The 19,391-nt window shown below is 41.7% G+C and overlaps 1 protein-coding gene across 1 annotated transcript in view; it reads right to left on the reverse strand.

Moving 5' to 3' along the window:
- Nucleotides 1–13,497: 13,497 nt before the first annotated feature.
- The window catches only part of MPPED1 (metallophosphoesterase domain containing 1), a 64,654-nt gene continuing 58,760 nt past the window's right edge, over nt 13,498–19,391 (reverse strand). The window contains exon 7 of the mRNA XM_050712220.1: nt 13,498–16,173. Coding sequence (XP_050568177.1) covers nt 16,055–16,173 — 119 coding nt within the window. The 3' untranslated portion in view covers nt 13,498–16,054. The remainder of the gene's footprint in view (nt 16,174–19,391) is intronic.

Below are 19,391 nucleotides of genomic sequence, written 5' to 3' on the forward strand. Positions count from 1 at the left end.
GATTTGGTCAAGCGCAAGAAACTGTAGATACAGATAGTGACGGATTTATAATTTCAAATTTCAAACTAATAAATGTTGTTGTTTTTTTTTTTTGTACCTATTCATTAGAAAGCTCAAAATACTTTAAAATTCTGACAGAGTGATCCTGTGTTGTGGATTAAATCTACATAGTGAGGGAATTAATTCTGCATAATCCATTTATCAAAAAAGAAAGAGGCAACAATTAACATTGTCAAAATAATACTTCCTAAAGACATCTCCAAAAGCAACTCACTTAAGAAAATTCTTTATTTTTAATTTTACACATTTTATTAATGACATACTCTAATTTCAGTAAAAAGGTTTACAAGGCATCCTATTCAATTTCCTCAATTGTAATTTTCCAAACATATTACTTTTAATACATTAGCCTTCATTATTCAGAAAGTCATCCCATTTTTCAGTGCATCTTTTCCCTTTACTTACAGTGACGTATTTGTATTGTCAATATGGAATGGCTATGAAATCTGAGATGATGCCAGCGATGTGACAACACCACAGCTTTCTGTTTTAAAAACTGTTCTTCTACATCCTTCAGCAGTTTAGGAAGGAAGCTACTTTACCAATGAGCACTGGCTTCTTAACAGCAGATAGATTCCCAGTGTTAGCCATGAGGTTAATTTTTTTAAGGATTACATATATACATAAATTAAATAGTAAACTGCAAGTAAGCCCTCTGGTTAGATTTCCCAGTTCTAGAAAGTTCTGTTTGTGTATCTTGTCAGATACTTAGATCTTGGGAAGGAAATTGAAAGATAATTGTTTTGTCTGTGGAACTTCTGTGATAATTAAAGGATGTATGATCATCTGAGCTTGCTTACTGGGATTATATCAACAACTAAATGCTTACCTGCTCTGAAGAATTGTTAGATAAATACATCACTGTGGGGTTCCTGAATTAGTTTTCACTGGTACACTGAAGAGCTCTGTCTTCATCACCTGTACGTATTTTGTATCTTTCTTTCTCCTAAGTAACATGTAAAAATAATTTTAAAAAATAATAATAATACAAAAGAGAGCAAGTCCTGTGTGTGATACACACATGAATATATAGAAGGAAGTCTTTGGAATGAGAGTGGAGAGAGGAACATAATCCTGATTTTCTTATTATTTCTAGTGAATATGTGAACCATTGCCACGAATCTGAAAGATTCCCAGGGTAGACCAATTTAATGCCTCTTTTTCTGGGGAAATGTTTCATCATATTTGGAGCTTTTCAGGAGATTTGCAGAAAATTTTGTTTAAAAAGCACTTGGTGATGTTTCAAATTGGACCTGGAGATGTGGAGTGTAGATGTTCTATATAGTTTCTCATATAGATTCTAGGATTTCTGTAATTTCTACTTTACTATAAAATAAATACATTTGGAATTGGATGTATTTGAAATAGTAACAAAAAGAACATTTGCTTTTTCAAAAAAATTTTTCCATCAATTTTTCCAAAATTGATGGCTATCTGTAAATCTCTGAAATTGATGCTTAGATACTGGATTAGCAGAGGGGACTGTGACTAGAGTTATTTAAGGATGTTCTCTCAATACAAAAATTCCTACTTCCATTACTAGAAAACAGTGCATTTTAAGAATACAAACACCTATATCGGCAAGTGACTGAAAGGGGCTGGTCTTGGTGCAGTTGCTGGAACCAGTAGGCACCTGTAGCATGAGTTAGGTATTCGTACTGGGCATCTCTGGGAGGTCCTGTGTTGGCATCAGCCAGCCGTATAGGGAAGTCCCCAGTGCCCAAGGGCATCTCAGGCTGCAGCAGGTAATCATGTTTCAGAAACTGTGCTGAACCCAAAAGGGGTTCAGCTTAGCCCCACTGAAGAACCAGTTAGTCTATTTTTTTTTTAATTTTATTCTTGTACCTTCTGAGAATCTGCAAACTGCTCTCTTCCTTAATGTCAACTTCTTCTTCTGACCCTAATCAGGTGCAACATGCCTGATTTAATTTCTGTTATTATTTCATACAGTTTATGCACATAATTAATTATTCATACTCATTAAAGAATTAATTGCTATTTGGAACACCTAAAATTGTAACACAAATACTACAATAATTATTTTTAAATAGTGGATTTCACTGAACAGATCTAACCACTGTGAAAAAAATAAATAAACGATTATTGAGTGGTTGTGTTTGTGTGTGTGTGTGGTTTTTGGTGTTTTGTTTTTGTTTGTTTGTTGTTTTTTGTTTTTTTTTTTTTCAAAATACTCCCATGAAGCCAGGGATAGAAGAATGGGGGCTTGCTTAATCACATTAATGATTTCTAAATAAAACAATCGTACTTATTAAAGCCAGGAATGGAAGAATGGGGGCTTGCTTAATCGCATTAAAATAGATATTGCTGAGTGTCTTTGCTTACTACTGTGCAAATTAACCGAAACAAGGAGTCTCGGGGCCCCTCACAGAGGATGTTTCCTGACAAAAATGGGGAACCTGTCTCAAAAACCAGCTGAGACCGACCTTGTGGTTTGGACAAGAGCCAAGGAGCAGCTGAGTCTGTACAAAGGCAAGGGGTCAACTAGTGGTGATGAAGAAGGATTATCAACCTTCATCCCCACAACCCCCCCGACGACCACCACCAGAAGGCACTGCGCAAGTGCAGACAGAAGGAGTTTATGGAAATGATTTCTTGGAGCTAATTTTAATACAAAGCGGGGATAGGTTATGCATATGTATAGGCATATTGGGAAACTTCATGCATGTGTAACTCTTCACTGCATATAACCAAAGCAAGTTGCTGCGTTAGGGCGCACATGCCTTTGGGAGCTATCCTGCATGCGCCCGGCGCCGAAATAAACCACATACCTACTTTATAACTCATTTGCTTTGAGTTGTAGAGTTCTTCCACGAATCACCCACACCTCCTGTTTGATAATTGGGTCCAATTTTGTACCGAATATAATAAGGCATCCATCCCCACACTGCTTTCTGGTATGGAGCAGCACTGCAAAAGGGTGCAGGCATTGTGTCCCTTGCTCTGCCGTCTTCAGGAGACATGCAGTGGCAAGGGCCATCCCTGGCTTTCTTGACACATCGTGCCAGAGGATTTTTCATTAGTTCCACTGGCAGGAGTATCAAACCCAACAACTCCAAGGGGATTTAAGAACAATCTTTTCACTGTACAAACAAATCAAATCATGCTGTTTTTTTTAGTGAGTTCCTAAAGGCAGGGATAGCAGTTGCCAACTGTTTATCCAGCCTCAAAAAAGAAAAAGAAAAAAAAATTCAACTGCCAGTGTTTCGAAATAACCAAGGTAATTTTTCGTATTAAAATCACAAACTGCTGGCTGGATCAACTTTGTAATGGAAGAGAGCTTTTTTTGCAGCCATTCCCCACAACAGTGGTCAGCCATCCAGCAGCGGCAGGCTGGCAGACATCCCATTTGTTTCCACTAAGAGGTAGATAATGTCAGTGAAATTGAGCATAATCCCTCAATAACGGTCTCCTGCTGCTACATGTAATCACCAAGGCGGTTATGAAAATAAAAACATCAATGCAAAGAGAGGAGATGTCATTGCTGAGCAGAGGACACCGATTCCTGCTTTCTGCCGCCCCAGGAGCAGCCACATGGGGTAGGGGATAGCGGGCAGGGGGACAGCGGCCTGACTGCCTTCCTCTCGCAAGCTGTGGAGCAGCGTCTGATCCTTGGGAAGGGCTGAAGAAGAGGTTCATAGGCTCTATAGCAGCTATTTCTATGCTAGGGTTTGGCATGGAGCCTGCAAGACCAGAAATAGAGCCTGTCCCTTCTCTAGGTAGGGAAGGGGAAAGGGAAGGCTGAGGCTAGTCAAAGGGACAGAAGAAGAGAAAGGGAAGAATATGTGGCCCCTCTTCTACATCAGCAACTGGCATACAGCCTGCAAGGCTAGAAATAGAGCATGCTTTAGGTAAAATAAAAAAAAAAAATCATTTCATTTTTTCATTTGTTTGATTAAGGCGTTACTGAGTGAAGTGCCTATATCTCTGTGCAATTACTGTTTTTGTCTGGATGATATACAGCAGGTCATGAGCAGTAAGGGATGCTCCAAACATGGCAAAATGAAAACCAGATAAAAAAAATCCATTTTCCAAAAAATAATTTTCTTCTGTTTTTGAATTTTTCTATACTAAAAGCTGTCATGCAATGGAAAGAGCGTTATTACACTGTGAAAAGAGACATAAAAATAATTTTGTATTATATCAATACTTAAAATATGCAAATATGATATCATCACAACACCCCAAAATTATGTTTGGCATGAATTCTTAGCAACAATACAAATATCATCATCTTCAGATAAGCAGGTATAATATGCTGCTCAAATAACTGTAAAAACAACCCCATCACAGCTCTGGGAGCATCCAGATTTCATCTTTGATGTAGGTAGGTTTTACGTAGGAAAGGGAAGAACGTCATCTTAACCATCAGATTGTACTGGGATGAGCCTTAGTGGAGGAACATGGAGGAATATTTAAATGGACAGCAGACCTACCAGGATGCATAAGTCAGAGTCATTATAAAAACACATTTCTGGGCCTGCCCATTAAGGGCTGACGGCTCATCTTGGGGGAGGTGACATCTAAGTGTACAGAGGTACTCCTGGGCTGCTTGTTCTGGGGGGTTCAGGTGCAGTTCAGCCAAAGCAGAGTGGGCTCTGCAAGGCTCTGTGGGTTCCCCACGTGTACAGGCACTGTGTGGGGCTGCAGGGATTCAGTACTGCACCTCAGCCACCTCTTTCTTTCTGCCCTGCTGAGTTGGGGAAGTTGAAAGTCGCAAAAGAGCTTAAACTGTATTTGTTATGTCATGCTCTTAACAAAGCATCTATAGGACTTGGTGCTGCATAACCCTCCTGCATCATAGGGTAAACACGGTCTCCCAACGGTGTAGACACTGAGACATCACAGTAGTATAGGGAAACCCTGTTTCTCATTGGAAACTGTTTGCCATGTTCATCTGGGCTTTGGTTTTGCAGCTGTCGTGCTCAAGCAGGACATCTGTGAGTCCAGGCTCAGATCTGCATATAAAGGGAATGAGGATCTTCTTGGGTGGTGGGAAACAGTGATTGCCATCTTAGAAACAACTTCTGTGAGAAGTTTTAAAAGCAAGAAACAAGCCTTTCTATTTCTTTTCACCACTAGAGGAGTGAATATCAACAGGATTTCCAACAATAAATGGCAGCAGTGCTCCTTCTGACATACACCAAAACCAGGAGTCATTTCTTGCCACTGCACTTGCCAACCTCTGTCTTCAAATGACTCCTCCTGGTTAATGTTACACCTCAGTAATTTGAGTTGATATTTAAAAATTCTGTGATATGTGCCATCAGCTTGTTGCTAGCCCATAATTTTTGTTCTGCATTGAACTAGTATTCCCAGTGTTGTCCCTGATGAGCCCCACAGCTTCTGGTGGCTCCTCCAGTCTTGTGTAGATGTTGCCCCATCGGCTCTGAGGTGATGTTCAGTCAGAAACTTCACAACCAGCCCCATGGCCACAGGATTATACTCAGGCTGCAATCCAGTGTGCTTGAGCCTTACTTTAGCTACTGTCTGTCCTTATCTCTGAATATAGATTTGCTGTGATTAAAAATAAAGTGGGGGGGGGGGGGATGAAAAATAATGTGACACAGAAGTTTCATTGTGCTGCAGACACCCTTTTGGACCCGCTTTCAATGTAAGTACATTTATGGGGCTTAATTCTCATCTCATTAAATCAACAAAGCACTGTGACTACCCTGATTTCAGTGGATTTATTCCAGCATATTAGATCAGCATGAGACCTAGGTGCCTTCTTTTCTTTTCTTGCTGCAATCAGTTTTCACAAAAAGTAGCAGCTATTTCTGCTCACTCCAGAGCAAGACTGGAAGTCTGGTTTTGCCTGAGGAAGAATGCATCCTTCTCCACACACTATGCAGAATTCCCATCTCGTGCATTAGAATAGATGTTGAAACACTTCTAATTAACATTTTTAATTTGCATTTTAATTGCCTGCCAGAGTGTGAAATGACATGTCTGGGTAAAGGAGCGTTTTTCTTAGTGCAGCTGGTTCACAGAGCCCCAGCAAGGCAGCAGGAGTGGAAGCACCCTGGCCAGTGGTCATTTTGCAGATTTCTCCATAATTAATCCAGGGCCTGATCCAAAGCCCAATAAATTAAGCCAAAAGGGTCCAAATGGATGTTTGTTTGTTTGTTTTTAATGAATGGGACTTCCATAATTAATTTTTGTTTGAAGATATACATCAGATCTTGATTTTAAAATTGCCATTTGCAAAGAATCAGCGCAATCATTTGAAGGTTGTTTTGGTGAATAATTACAATCTTCATAAAGAAAACACTACATACATACATATGAATACATATATGTATTTTAAAAACGAAGCAGTCACTGGGATGCCCAGGCCACACCTAAGTCCTTTTTGAGAGCTCTTCTCCCCACACGAAGGCCACTATCGCCCATATTCCTGTGTTTAGAGATACAGCTTCCTATGTGGCCACAATGAAAGGTAGACTTCTTTGCTACACCTTACTTTCTAAAAAAAATCTATAATGCAGTGTACCTGTGACCCATTCTGTTCAGTATTTCCTGTGGTCCAACACAAGGTTCATCTGTAAACCATTTCAGTAGCACCTTTGCTTTTGGGGGGGAGAAAGGTTTCTCAGTCACCATCTAGCAGTCAAATCATGTCAGGACAGGAACCACTGCCTTGCGGACCCTATGAAGCAGATAGCCTTCTAAAGATGATTCCTCATTTAATTACATTGGCTAGGTGGTTTTTAATTCGTTTGACATGTGCCATGTCAAAAATATATTGTTCCAGTTTCCTACCCAAAATGCTAGGCAGTGGTGCCAAGTCATGTGCCTTACAGATGTCTATTACCTTAACACTATTTCATTTATTATCCAAAGTTGTAATCTAATAAAAAGATATCAAATTAGTTTGAGAAGATCCATCCTACTTAAACCCACCTTGATTAGCATTTAATTTTATTATCCCTTTTTAATACTTTATTACTCAAGCCTTTGCAATCAATCTCATCGCTGTTTCTTTCTGATGATCAAAGTCAGGCTAATGCTGTCTCACTTTGGCCTTCCTCTTTCCCTTTTTAAAATATTGGCACAATTTCAGCTTTCCCCAGGTTGCTGAGACTTCTCTCATGTCCCAACTTGTCTGAAAATTCATTATTAACAGCTTAAAAATCTCCTCAGATGGCTTCTCAGATAATCTCAGATACAGTGTTCCTGATTCAAAAAACTTGGTAAATGCTGTTTAACACACCGTTTAAGGACTGCTGGGCTGAAAAGTACTTGATCACCGGCAATGTGTAATGTCCCAGTACCACACAGCCATTCTGTCTGTACACAACAAAAATATTCATCTAAAAATCCCACCTTTTTAATACAGCTGTCAGTGACTCTCCCACTGCCATTAGCTTTTGTATATCTGAGTCATTACCATCGCAAGCCATTGATACTTCCTGTGTACTTTTGCTTTCCTCACTGCTTTTTAGCACACATTTCTCCCTTCATCAGTTTATTATAATTTTTTCCCAGCCTATTTTTATTTACCTTCAAAACCAGGGTGTTTTTCTGGTTGGTTGATTGGTTTTGAAACCAGTTTGTCTCTTTCTGGATTCCGGGGCTTCTCTTTGGCAAACTTTCTTAAACAGTTTGCAAATACCATCTATGTTTTCCTGTTTAAATGTTTTTTCTCCCAACCAATGTGTTGGCTTTGCAATTACCCTTTTTGAAACACGAGGACTTTGTCTGATTTGTTCTCTCTCCTTATTTAAAGTTACAGCAGTGGATGTGGTAAAGGTCATGGTTGCCAATACTTCAAGCTGCTTCAGCATCCTCCTGTGAACCAGATCTCCTCACCCATCAAGAGAAGACGTGATGTAGCAGTTGCTCCTGCTTGAAGTAGCCTTTTTGTCAGAAAATTGTCATCTAGGGATTTTAGAAAATCTGTCAGATCTGTCTCCCACTTATACTGTTTAGAATGAACTGCATCACAACGATGAGCACAGGGCATTTAAGCAGTGGTCATCCTCCAGCTGAAGTGGGCTGTAACGGTAGCCAGCACATATCACCTGGAGGGACACCACGAGTATTATTTCTTAGGTTCAGTGGATGAATAAATATTCCATCTGACTGACTTTGAAGTTGCCAGTTACCATTTTGTACTGTGAGCCAGCTTTATTCCTGTCTTGTGGAGTTGATCTTTTCTGAGGAGATTACAAACAACTTAATCAACATTCCTGTCATGTGTCATCCTATTAGACTTCATTAATATCAGCTAGTTCAAATGCGTGTTTCTAAACAAGTGATTTCTATTCCTTGCGTTTATTAGCTGGGTTTCTAATCTTGGTGTATAATCAATTTATGAATTTCTGCACTGTATAGTCTTGTATCTGTTTTGTGTTGACAACACAAAGATGTCGCATGGGCTGAGGATTTGCTGGTCACTTCTTTTCACAAATTTCTGTTCATTGAAATCTCTCCTTACAGCTCCAGACAGCCTGGTCTTCCACAGAAGAAGAGGCTGGAATTTTAGCTCAACACTGCACAATTATCGAACACAACCACTGCTAATAATGCAAGTGTGGGGACAACCAGACAACAATGTTCTTTAAAGGACACTATCCATTTTAGCTCAGAAATAGAAATGAAGCCAATAGGGAGCACAAAATGTCACAGTGGCTTCTGAGAGCACCATTCAAGTCATTTGCTTTCATTCATTTTGTTGTTTACCATCTCTGGGCTTTGATCTCTTTTTATTGTTTCTAGTAGATAATACCAGCTTCAAAGTTTGGAGGAACTGTTCTCCATCTGCTGCTATTGTCCTTTTTTCTTTTGTTCCTTTAGCAAGTGTTGATTTCTTGCAAGTTGAAAGGCTCTGCTTTAACAAAGCAGGCAGAGGATGCAGGATCACAGGGTGCTTCACACTTAGTTCTGGCAGGACCCTTCCTGTCCAGTGAGGCCAGCTTCACCCTTTGCCCCTCTGGTCTACTTGGCCTGGGGGGTTTGGCTGAGATGCTATGCTTTAGATTAAAATCTGTACCCTAAATATTATGATGTCTTTATTTTAAGGGACAGCAAGTACTCACTAGCAGATGATTGAAGTAATTAACAAACACTCTACTTCTAGTTCAGAAGAGAGCACAGTATTTTCAAGTTTAGGGCAGTGTTAGTGAGCACTTCCTCGTCACAGCTGTAATGCAACAAGTTCAAACAGTGTTGTCTCATGCAACACACTGATGCAACTCTAAAGGCAGTTGATGAAGTGTCTTCATCATAGTTTGTTGAGTGTGTTGTCTGTATTTTCATGATTTATTGCTTCCTTGACTTTCTTAGGTGTTGGGAGAAACATTGAATCAATTCAAGTGTTCTCAGAGCAGGGACTGCTAATTGTGTGAGCTCTGTTAACTGCTCAAGAGCTCCAGCTTTGACAAGTCTCTTGACCGCATGTTAATATATATGATTAATTATTGTTATGGGTATCCATAGAAACAAACAGGATAGGTAACACTTCAGAGCTATTATTTATTTCTGAACAAGCAATAAACATAATTATGTACCCACTGCTTTACAAGGAAAACAGGTGGGGAAAAAAGGTGCTGTTGGAGGTGCATGGGGAAAAAAGTGCTCCCCAACACAAAATCCCAAGGGCACTGGTGAGAAGGAGGGGCAGCAGAGGTGCTGCTCCTCCTGGCATCTGGATAAGCATGGACATCATGGTTGGAGCACCTTGGGCAAGCTGCAAGATCATCCAAGTGCCAGACAGTGCTACATTTCACAAACAGACGGGATACATGAGATATCCATGTTCTTCATCTTGGCCAAGCTTGAGGAGACCTCCCGGTGTCATCCCCAGAAGAAGGACCTGTCTCCCTTGGCCTATGCTGCTCTGGGCTTGTTGCAGGTCCTGCCTGGAGCTGGAGCAGATGACAAGGGTGGTGGAGTTTGTCTGTGGGCTCAAAGGCAAGACCAGGTGTCCATGTGATAAGACCAACAAGTGCTCATCCTCACAGGCCTCACCACACGTGCCATAACACTGTCAGATAGTTGCTAACTTTGAGAGCGAGCCCATGGCATAAAAGGTGGTGATTCGGCCACTGTCACAACACGTCGCAGGGGGTCCATGCCCTATCCCTCCATGAGCTGCTACCTCTTAGGGCAATGAGATCAGCCTGCCCATTTCACAGAGGAGTTGCCTGCAGCAATGCAGCACAAAGCCATCCTATTCTTTCCATAAATGAAGCCTGATGTAAATCCTGACGTTTCAAATGCACAAAATGAAGAAATACAATAGTATTTAAAAAATTATGCTCAATGCCTCCGCTGTCATTAAAATAAATATGTATTCCTTCAAGAAACCCAAACATGCATGGCCCTCAGCGTGCAGCCCACAGGAGCGCGCAGGACCCTCCTCTTCCAGGCCACATCCCTGGGGTAAATCAGTCATCCCCCCAGCTGATTTCTGCTTCTTTGCATGTACAGATGCACACCGGCCCCTGAGGAGACCAAAAATGTATCTGAGGTGGGGGCACCCGGGTCAGGGGGCTGTTTGGGGAGCCCCGCTGTGAGCGGGACACAGCAGTGGGGACAGACGGAGTGGCTGTGGGACACAGAAGAGTCGGTGACAAAAGGAAGGTGATTGGCAGCAACAGAAGGGGCATGGGTGAGGGACAAGCCACAAAACAGCACAAAGCAGGATGAGACATGGTCAGATGTTGCGCAGCTGTCAGTGCCGGGGTTAGGTGTCCCCTCCGGCACAACCTGAGGAGATGAGGACTGCAGAGGGCACCGCCAAAGCCAGGGCAAGCAGGGGAAAGGCCACAAAGGGATTCCTACATAGACACAAAGGGAGGGATTCCCATGTGGATACATGATTGGCTGGGCACCTTGGGAAGAAGGGCTGATGCTTGTAGAAACCAGGGGAGCCTGGATCGGTTGTCACCTCTTGAAGGAAAACCCCAGCTGAAGCCATAGGCAGCTCACCACAGTCCTCCAGTGGGGTTGCAAATATCTATTATTAACAAGAAACCCCAAACAAATGAAGAACAGCATTGGATCAGGAGAGAATGTAGCTAGAACTGTATCCCAAAGCTCTGGTACGCAGGGACAAGAGGTCCTCTGGAGTCACTGGCTCTCCCTAACTCCCCAAGGACACATCAGCAAGAGGGGAGGAGCCTTTCTGGGATGGGAAAGTAAAAGGCTTAGCAATGGAGTCTAGCTAGAATTTAAATTATTTTAATTTCTAGATGAAGTGAGTAAAAAGCAACATAATGGCAGTAAACAGAATAACAAATGGCACAAAGAAATTACATATAAGCACTCCTACTTACACTTTTCACATAAAAAGAGAACAAAGGGACAGTCAATAAAGCTGAATGGCAGCACTCTTACAAGGATAAGCGAAATGCTGTTGTTCTACTGCATTGTGCATAATCACCTGGGGAACTCACTGTTCCAAAATATCTCTAAAATCTCAGATGCAGAGAGAGTTTCCAGAAGGGAATGGGGATGTACCTGAAAAAACATTTGCAGTTATGTTTGCTATATGTGAGTTACATCAGCAGTGAGCAATAATACAGGTTTTTAAGAGAGAAACTCTCATACAAACAAGAATAAATGGAGGTGGACAGAGATCCCCATGGGCAGATTATTCCAAAAATTGCCTTCTAAGGAATGGCTTGTTCCTCTTTCTTCTGAAGCACCTAAGAGACTAGAGAAGACAAACTACCTCTCCCCATTCTCTCTAGCTCCCTGCTGCAGCAGTGCCAGAGACCCAGAGATGCCTCCTGCCCAGTTTGTGCCAATGCATTGCCCGGCTGAGCCAGGTGGGGATTTTCACCTTCCCTCTTCACAGGTCCCTTGCTGGCTCCCTGCAGCAACTTCCTTGAAGGCTGGAGTAGTTTTCGGGGTCTCTGGCTTCAGGTGCTACCAAACAGCTTCATTTGACACCCTAAATCCAGCTCCCTAGGCTGGAGTGCATCTGCAGTGGGTGGGTGCTGCACGGGAAAAGGCAGCTGCTCGATGGGTGTTGAGTCCCAGCTTGCTCGTTCCTTGTAGCCAAGGAACGTTTCACATCCTGAGCCGTATGTGCCTGAGAGAGGTAAAAATAATCTCGCCTTTTTTTCATTGGCATGCAGTGATAGCTCTCCTAGTCCATTCATCAGAATGAACTGAAATTAATCTTGGTAACAATTCTGCCTAGTAATGGGAAAGCACGTATTACTGATACACATCAGCACACCTTCGGGAGTGATGCTACCTGGATAAATACCAGTGAAGGTCAACCATGGGGAGGTGGGGTGAGAAATGACTTGAAAGATCGTCCCTGAATTTAAAGAGTCGACAACTGCAAAACTGCACTTGTGGAAACCTTCCATTTCATGGCCTCACTCACCTGAGTTAGATCAGATTGGAGGCAAAAAACCCAGGCCCTTGACAGTGCCCACAAAGCTAAAATAAAAATGTCACCTCATTTAACATCCCCTGTGAGGTTTGTGCTCGTACAGGCTCAACCCTGTGCACAACCTGTCTATCCCCCAGATAGAATCCTAGAATCATTAACGTTGGAAAAGACCTGCAAGATCATCTGGTCCAACCATCCCCCTACCACCAATGTCACCCACTAAACCTTGTCCCTAAGCACCACATCCAGCCTTTCCTTGAACACACCCAGGGACAGTGACTCCACCACTTCCCTAGACAACCCATTCCAGTGCCTGACTACTCTTTCTGAGAAGAAATGTCTCCTCATTTCTAACCTAAACCTCCCCTCGTGTAACTTGAAGCTATTCCCTCTAGTCCTATCGCTAGTTACCTGTGAGAAGAGGCTGACCCCCAGCACCCCACACCTTCCTTTCAGGCAGCTGTAGAGCGCAATAAGGTCTCCCCTGAGCCTCCTCTTCTCCAGACTAAACAACCCCAGTTCCCTCAGCTGCTTCTCACAGGACTTGTGTTCCAGGCCCTTCAACAGCTTCATAGTCCTTCTCTGGATAAGGACAGCATCCCAGCTCTCAACTGTTTCATGCAGCTCTGCTGCAGTACTCACTCGGTAGCTTTTCCCTGCATCACAAAAACATCTGGCATATACCCTCTGCCAAACTTTTGTAGTTATAGCAAACAGCTGCTGGTTCCCCCTCTCAGCAATTCTCTCCATCCAGTTTGCTCTGCAGCTTTTGAGGGAGATGACGAAGCCCCAGGCTGATGGATGGTGCAGGACAAGGACCCATCACTTGTCAGTCACTTCTGCAGTAAACATTGCCGTGCCACCTGCGGGACACCCCATCCCCTGTGCCAGCTGCCCCCCCACTAAACCACAGCCCTTGGTGATGACAGCTTTAATACCCCCACCTCAATACCCCAACTTTAATACCCCCAGGCTGGCTCCCACATCTGGAGAAGAGATTCTCCATTACTGGGGGCTCAATGTACGAGGTGGATATAAAGAGGCCTTATGTTGTTTCTTTTAAGACTTTATTTGTCTAACATGCTTGACCAAAAATTACAACAACAATCAAGTTATGCCAAAATGATTAAATAACCTTTAATCTTTCATACCTCGAGTACTTTAAATGATATTTTGAAGTAACAGCTGCTTTCATATCCTTTTCACATAAAAATACACAGTATTTTGAAGATACCTTAGGCAAAATTATTTTTAAGAGAATAGTTTATGGTCAACATAGAAATTTTGTCGAGGCTAATAAAAGGACCTCTTTTCCCCACTTTTAACATTTTAGTGTAAGTGCCATGAGTGAATGTAAACATTTCAGACTTTAACATACAGCCAATTTCCTGCCACATATGTTTCAAAACGCTTGAGTTGTGACTAGCTAAGACACTTTTATTCTAACTGCATGCTATTCTTCATCTTCCCAATGATGCTGGGAGTTCACATTAAACTAAAAATTTCAGTCCTTGCTGATTTAGGAGCTGATCTTGCAATTTCTACACCAATGGATTATACAAAAAGTAGACCCAGCTGAATTCATGGTAGACTGTTCTTGTGCTGCAAACTGTGCACACCCAAAACAGTTGCAGGACACCGCTGGTTGTTTTTCTGTTTGCTTTTGTTTCAGGAATAAAACAGCAAATTAGTCAAAAAGAAAATCCAAGTCACTCAACAGCTCCAAGAAATGACAGATCTGTGGCTTGCCATGTTTACTGGTGTCAGTGGGTCAGTACCTGGGTTCAAATTTCACAGCTTCCAGCATCAGTCAGAAGCGCAGCTGCACGTGGTAAGCCAGCAAAATGTGGTGTTTCTGCCTACTTTGCTTAGAGTTGAGGCTGCAAGCCTGGGGTTGCAGAACAGATATTTAAGACTGTGTATGTATATAATGTACATGCAGCTGCTACACAAAGGTCACATTTAAAACCATACATCAGGCAAAAAGTAACCCACACATCTAACCAGTGTGTGTGCAGGTATGGGCTACCCACAGACCTGCGAACAACCCTGTATTGATGGTGCAATGATTTGCCTCATGTGTGGAAACAAAATTAATATATAGATGCAGTCAGCTCCAAATTCAGAATGTCCACGTTCAGGTTACACCAGTTACATTATCTCCATCAAGGCAAAAAGGTTCCTCTTTGAGCATGGAGATGTTTGTTAGTTCAAGGCAGAAATGTGTTGTGGCACACATTTGAAGCACGTATTTTTGTGGGTTTTAGTCAATTCTTGCGCTTCTGCCTCGGACTGGACTGAAATCCCAGCAGATTCAGCACCTCTGTTAACCTGCAGGAAAGCTGCAGGGGAACGACTAGTGTCAGCCATCCCCAGCAGCTCCCACATCTCCTGCTTTGCCTCGGTATGCCAACACAATAGATGGATTTCAACTGGGTTAATGGTTTTGTCTCAGGCCTCTCTCAGCAGCGTCTCTGAGCGGGCACATGGGAATGATAGGTTTTGTGAGGGGACTCGCTCTGTACCCATTGGCAAGTACTCGTCACTCATTGCACTTATGCTACTACATAGATGTCTGAAAATGAATGCCCAAACTCCACTTTGGGATGACACCCCCCTCTAAGTCCGTACAGTTTCCCAAAGGACAAACCGATCACAATGACATTTAATCACAGCTGACATGGGCCAAATTCAAACCAGCAATCTCATCATTGGCTGCATGTCCCAGTAACAATTTTAAACAGTCCCAGTGGGTTTTATTTAGAATATCACTACTGAACATCAGGTTATTGTTTTTTTTTTTTGCTTTTGCTTTTTACATACAATCACATATCGCCTTAGCATATGAAAAAACACTTATATATTTTTTTTTCCACAGGCGAGGCCAGGTTACAAATTCCTGAGTTTATACTGCACTTAACACAGTCTCCCGTCTTGAATTTTGAGCTGTTTACAGCATGCCGGCAATATGCACCATTTCCCTTACCATCTGTAATGCCAGATGTAGTAAAACTTCATTTCAGTAAAGTGAATTGGGGCCTCTGCTGCACTGGTTTTGAATAGATGCAAAGAATCAAGACCTGGAGGACCTAAAATAATAGCTTTCCTCCTGTGACTGGTCATCCATGTACTATCTTTTGTACTTGCCATGTTAACTAAGGGAAAACATCTTTACCATCACATTCCAGCTATCAAGAGCTCACTGGGAAACATCTGAAATGAGGAAATCCTAGTCTAAACACTTATGTTTAAACTTCAAACTTTCTTGAGGAAACACTCCCTTGAAAGACATTGTTCTTTTAGTAAGTCCAATATAATGTACGGTATATACATAAGTCCCTACTTGAGATATATATATATGCGTATGTATATATATGTGGAATGCATTCACTGTGCTGTGTTCACAAATATTTTAATGACGATATGTCTTTAATCTGTTTCTGGCACCAAAATGCCTGTGTTTGTCTTCCGTTTCTGTCACTTGAATTTATCTGTGAAGAGATAGCAGGAAAAAAAGAAGAAGGTTTTTGCTTTGTTGAATAGTTCCTTATTGGGATTCTCAGCCAGCAATATAAAGTTGCTAATGTGTTGGGCACAATATTAAATCCTTTATTATAATCATGTGTTCCTTGGAGTAGGTAAGTCAATAACTATAGGTGGATTTAGTGGCTGGTAATTCACAGTGCACACAGATGCATTCACATAGGTAGTAGTTCCATCAGCCATGACACCATAACCTATGGAGAAAGAAAAGCTCTGGTTACTATTATTATTCACTCTTTATTAATTGTTTTTTATTATTTACCTTTATCATTACCTTATCGTACAACAACGAGTGCCACATATATTACTTGGAATGCATTTAAAATTCTTCTTAACGCAAAATGTAAAGGTCTCCAGGATGAATACCATCTTTTTCCCACAGTAAAATAGTCTGCCATCTTTTAAATCACATAAAACCAAAACTGACCCCCACTGGCTAGTGGCTACAATCTCCGGCAGTCTGCTCCCCAAACCTCCTTAGAAACACTAATACTCTTCTTTGCAAAACTTTTTTCTTAAAACCTTCTCAGTTTTGGAAGAGATGGGAAGAGAGAGCTTAGAAAATTTCAACACTAAAAAAATGTCCGGACGTCATTTAGATTTGCGGTCATCAGTGCACCAGCGTTTGAGCTATTTTCCTTTTTCCACCTTTTTTTCTCTGTGCTATGTTGTACATCTTTTAAGAAACCAATGAAGAAAAAAGATGACATGACTAAGGGGAGGGTGTGTGCATGTGCACCAGGTCGGGATTTGAAGGAACCACTTCCCATGTGTTTGAACTTGATGACCAATTTCAACCAAACTTGACAGAAAGACTCTAAAATGCCTGCCCAGGCAGAGAAAAAAGACTTTATTCATGCATTCTCTGACAGACAAGGTGAATTCACATCCTAAGATACTGTAACATTTCCATGGGAGAAAACACCTCCTGAATGTCTCACCAGTGGGGGAAGTCAATAACTACATCTCATGTGTGGCTAGGCACCCAAGCCAAACAATTCCAGAGCTAAATCTGCAGGAAATCAAACTTCCAGTTCTAATGTTTGTAGAAATACAGTGAAATGATGTTTGAAAAAGTGAAGAAAAAGCCCTTTAACTACCATGGTGTTATGAAAAATTAGACACACTCTCCACTGTCAAAATCTTTTCATGAATGACTAGGAAAAAAAACATGAGCTTGATTACACTAAAACTAAAAGCTTAATGTTGGACACTCGAATTGAAATAAATGCAAGTATTATGCTCAATATGAAGAAATGCATTCACAATCTGAAATGCATACACGATTTTGAAGAAATCACCTGGTGGAAAGCTTTTGTACAACAATTCAATCTTATTATTAATGTAGTTAACAGAGAAACATATTCATTGCTACGCTGAGTTAAAGCTATTCATATCCTAGGTACCTAGGATCCCAGGTTTTCCAAGTGTAATTTCATGTCTTATAGAAGCGTTGTTACTTGCAGAATTTACAAACAAGAAACCAGTAGCCAAATAGCTTTATTTTTCATTCCTTAAAATACCCTGAATAATGCAGGGCCTCTTGGACTCCCCATGGAAAAACCACACTATAGTTAGGAAGTAGGGAGGGAAGAGAACTCTGTCAGGTTCCTGTCACATGCATTTCTTTAAATCATGTGCTGTTTGCCACAGAACAATTGTTCTGTGTAAAACACAAACTGTACCGAGGACAGCCGGCTTTGCTGCTGGGACTTTCTGTCTCCTCAGCTACACATTTGCAGAGAACAAAATCAGCTTGCTAATGCATTCTTTTTGCTGAAAGATTCATCATGCTACAGTTTTCACTCTTCCCCTACTGCCAAGCACTGGCTGAAACTGGCAGAGCAGTATTTTAGCTGGAATCCCAGCCATGCTGCTCGTCACCACCAAGGTTGATCAGCAGAAAGGCCATGTGTAGAGGTATTTTTTGGCAGACACAGAAGTGCAGAGGGAAAATAGGGAAGAAACATCTCTTCTAAGCATCTCGTCCTCATGGATGTTCAGTAAATGACTGCTGCAGATGTAGCTATGCTCAGTCAGGGGAGGAACTCATCTGTTCAAATCATGCATTCTCTCTACAAAGAGCAGCTTCATTTGCACAGCCTGTCTGCAATGGGAATTCTCTGCAGAGATTTAGCATCCCACCGCAAAATAGGCTATGCAGCTCCCCATTTGTCTTCTCTAAATTACAATAGTTTACAAGAAGAGTACCTTGTTTCTGTGTTCCGATACCTTCGGTGCCGACTGTATTAATTCACATGATTTACCATTCCATGGAGGTGCCATTCTTTTCCCTTGGGAGCCAAAGTTGGGCTTGGTCTTAGCAGATGTGATTTTGTTTACCTGCCTGAAGCTTCATGGCTCACTAACTGTTTGCTTACATCCCCTGCAACTTACTTGGCCTATGATTTCTGAAAAGACAATGAGTTTGAACTGTATTCACCAGCTCTCTTGTACAAATTCTCAAAGCCTGTTGTAACGTGAAAATGTTAGGAAAAAGTACTGCCTATGCACTGTTTGTTTACTCTGTGCTTTTAACAGCACTTTGGACATTACCTGCACATTAATAAGTCACCACAGATGAGACACACAAGGAGAATGGACTTCATCCTTACCCTCTAAAATAAAGATATGAATGTCTTCTCCATCGATTTTACAGCAGCACACCTCTAACCAATGTCACCCTTAACTTAGCAGTGTGAAAATGCCAAGCAGCAAGTCAGAGTGGGATTTTTTAGGAAGGGTAATGGTTCTTCATAGAAACAGAAGTATCTGAGTGCCAGCTACTCCATTTTTTCCGTTTGTTCATTTCCACTCTGCTGAGAACCCACAGATATCCTACATCAAAGTCTGGAGCAGTCCCAGAAGCAGAAAGCTGGCAGGTGTGGAGTACCTCTTCCTGCCAGTAAGTTAACATTGCCAAGAACTAAGCAGCTGATAATACATGCTTACATGCTGATGGGTACATTTCTGCAGAGCCCAGTGTTTTCTCTTGGTGGGGGTGTGCTTGAAGTCTTGCTGCCATGGAATGCATACAGGAGAGACATCCCTGTAGCTGACAGTGTCTACCTTTCCCTTCACTTGGAGATGAACTCCTACAGTCCCTGACTTCAGTGGATCACATTTGTCACCATTTACTGAATTATGTGAAGGGGACTCATTTTTTCCAGTTAAAACTCAAATAGTCAAGAGAACCACCTTGTTTTGTCTGGCTACAAAATGTTTCCCCTGCCAAAGCAAATAAATACGTGGATAAGCATCTTGCACTTCTACGCATGTCAGAAGTGACATCCCTCTTGGTTTTAAATAGGCACTGACAAGGAGAGACAACCTTTATTGTCCAATCTTAAAGATGAAGCCCCAGAAGCACCCCACAAATCACTCTAACCCATTAAAAAAAAAAAGAAAAAAA

This window comes from Cygnus atratus, chromosome 1 (genome assembly GCF_013377495.2).
Source record: "Cygnus atratus isolate AKBS03 ecotype Queensland, Australia chromosome 1, CAtr_DNAZoo_HiC_assembly, whole genome shotgun sequence".
Taxonomy (NCBI): domain Eukaryota; kingdom Metazoa; phylum Chordata; class Aves; order Anseriformes; family Anatidae; genus Cygnus; species Cygnus atratus.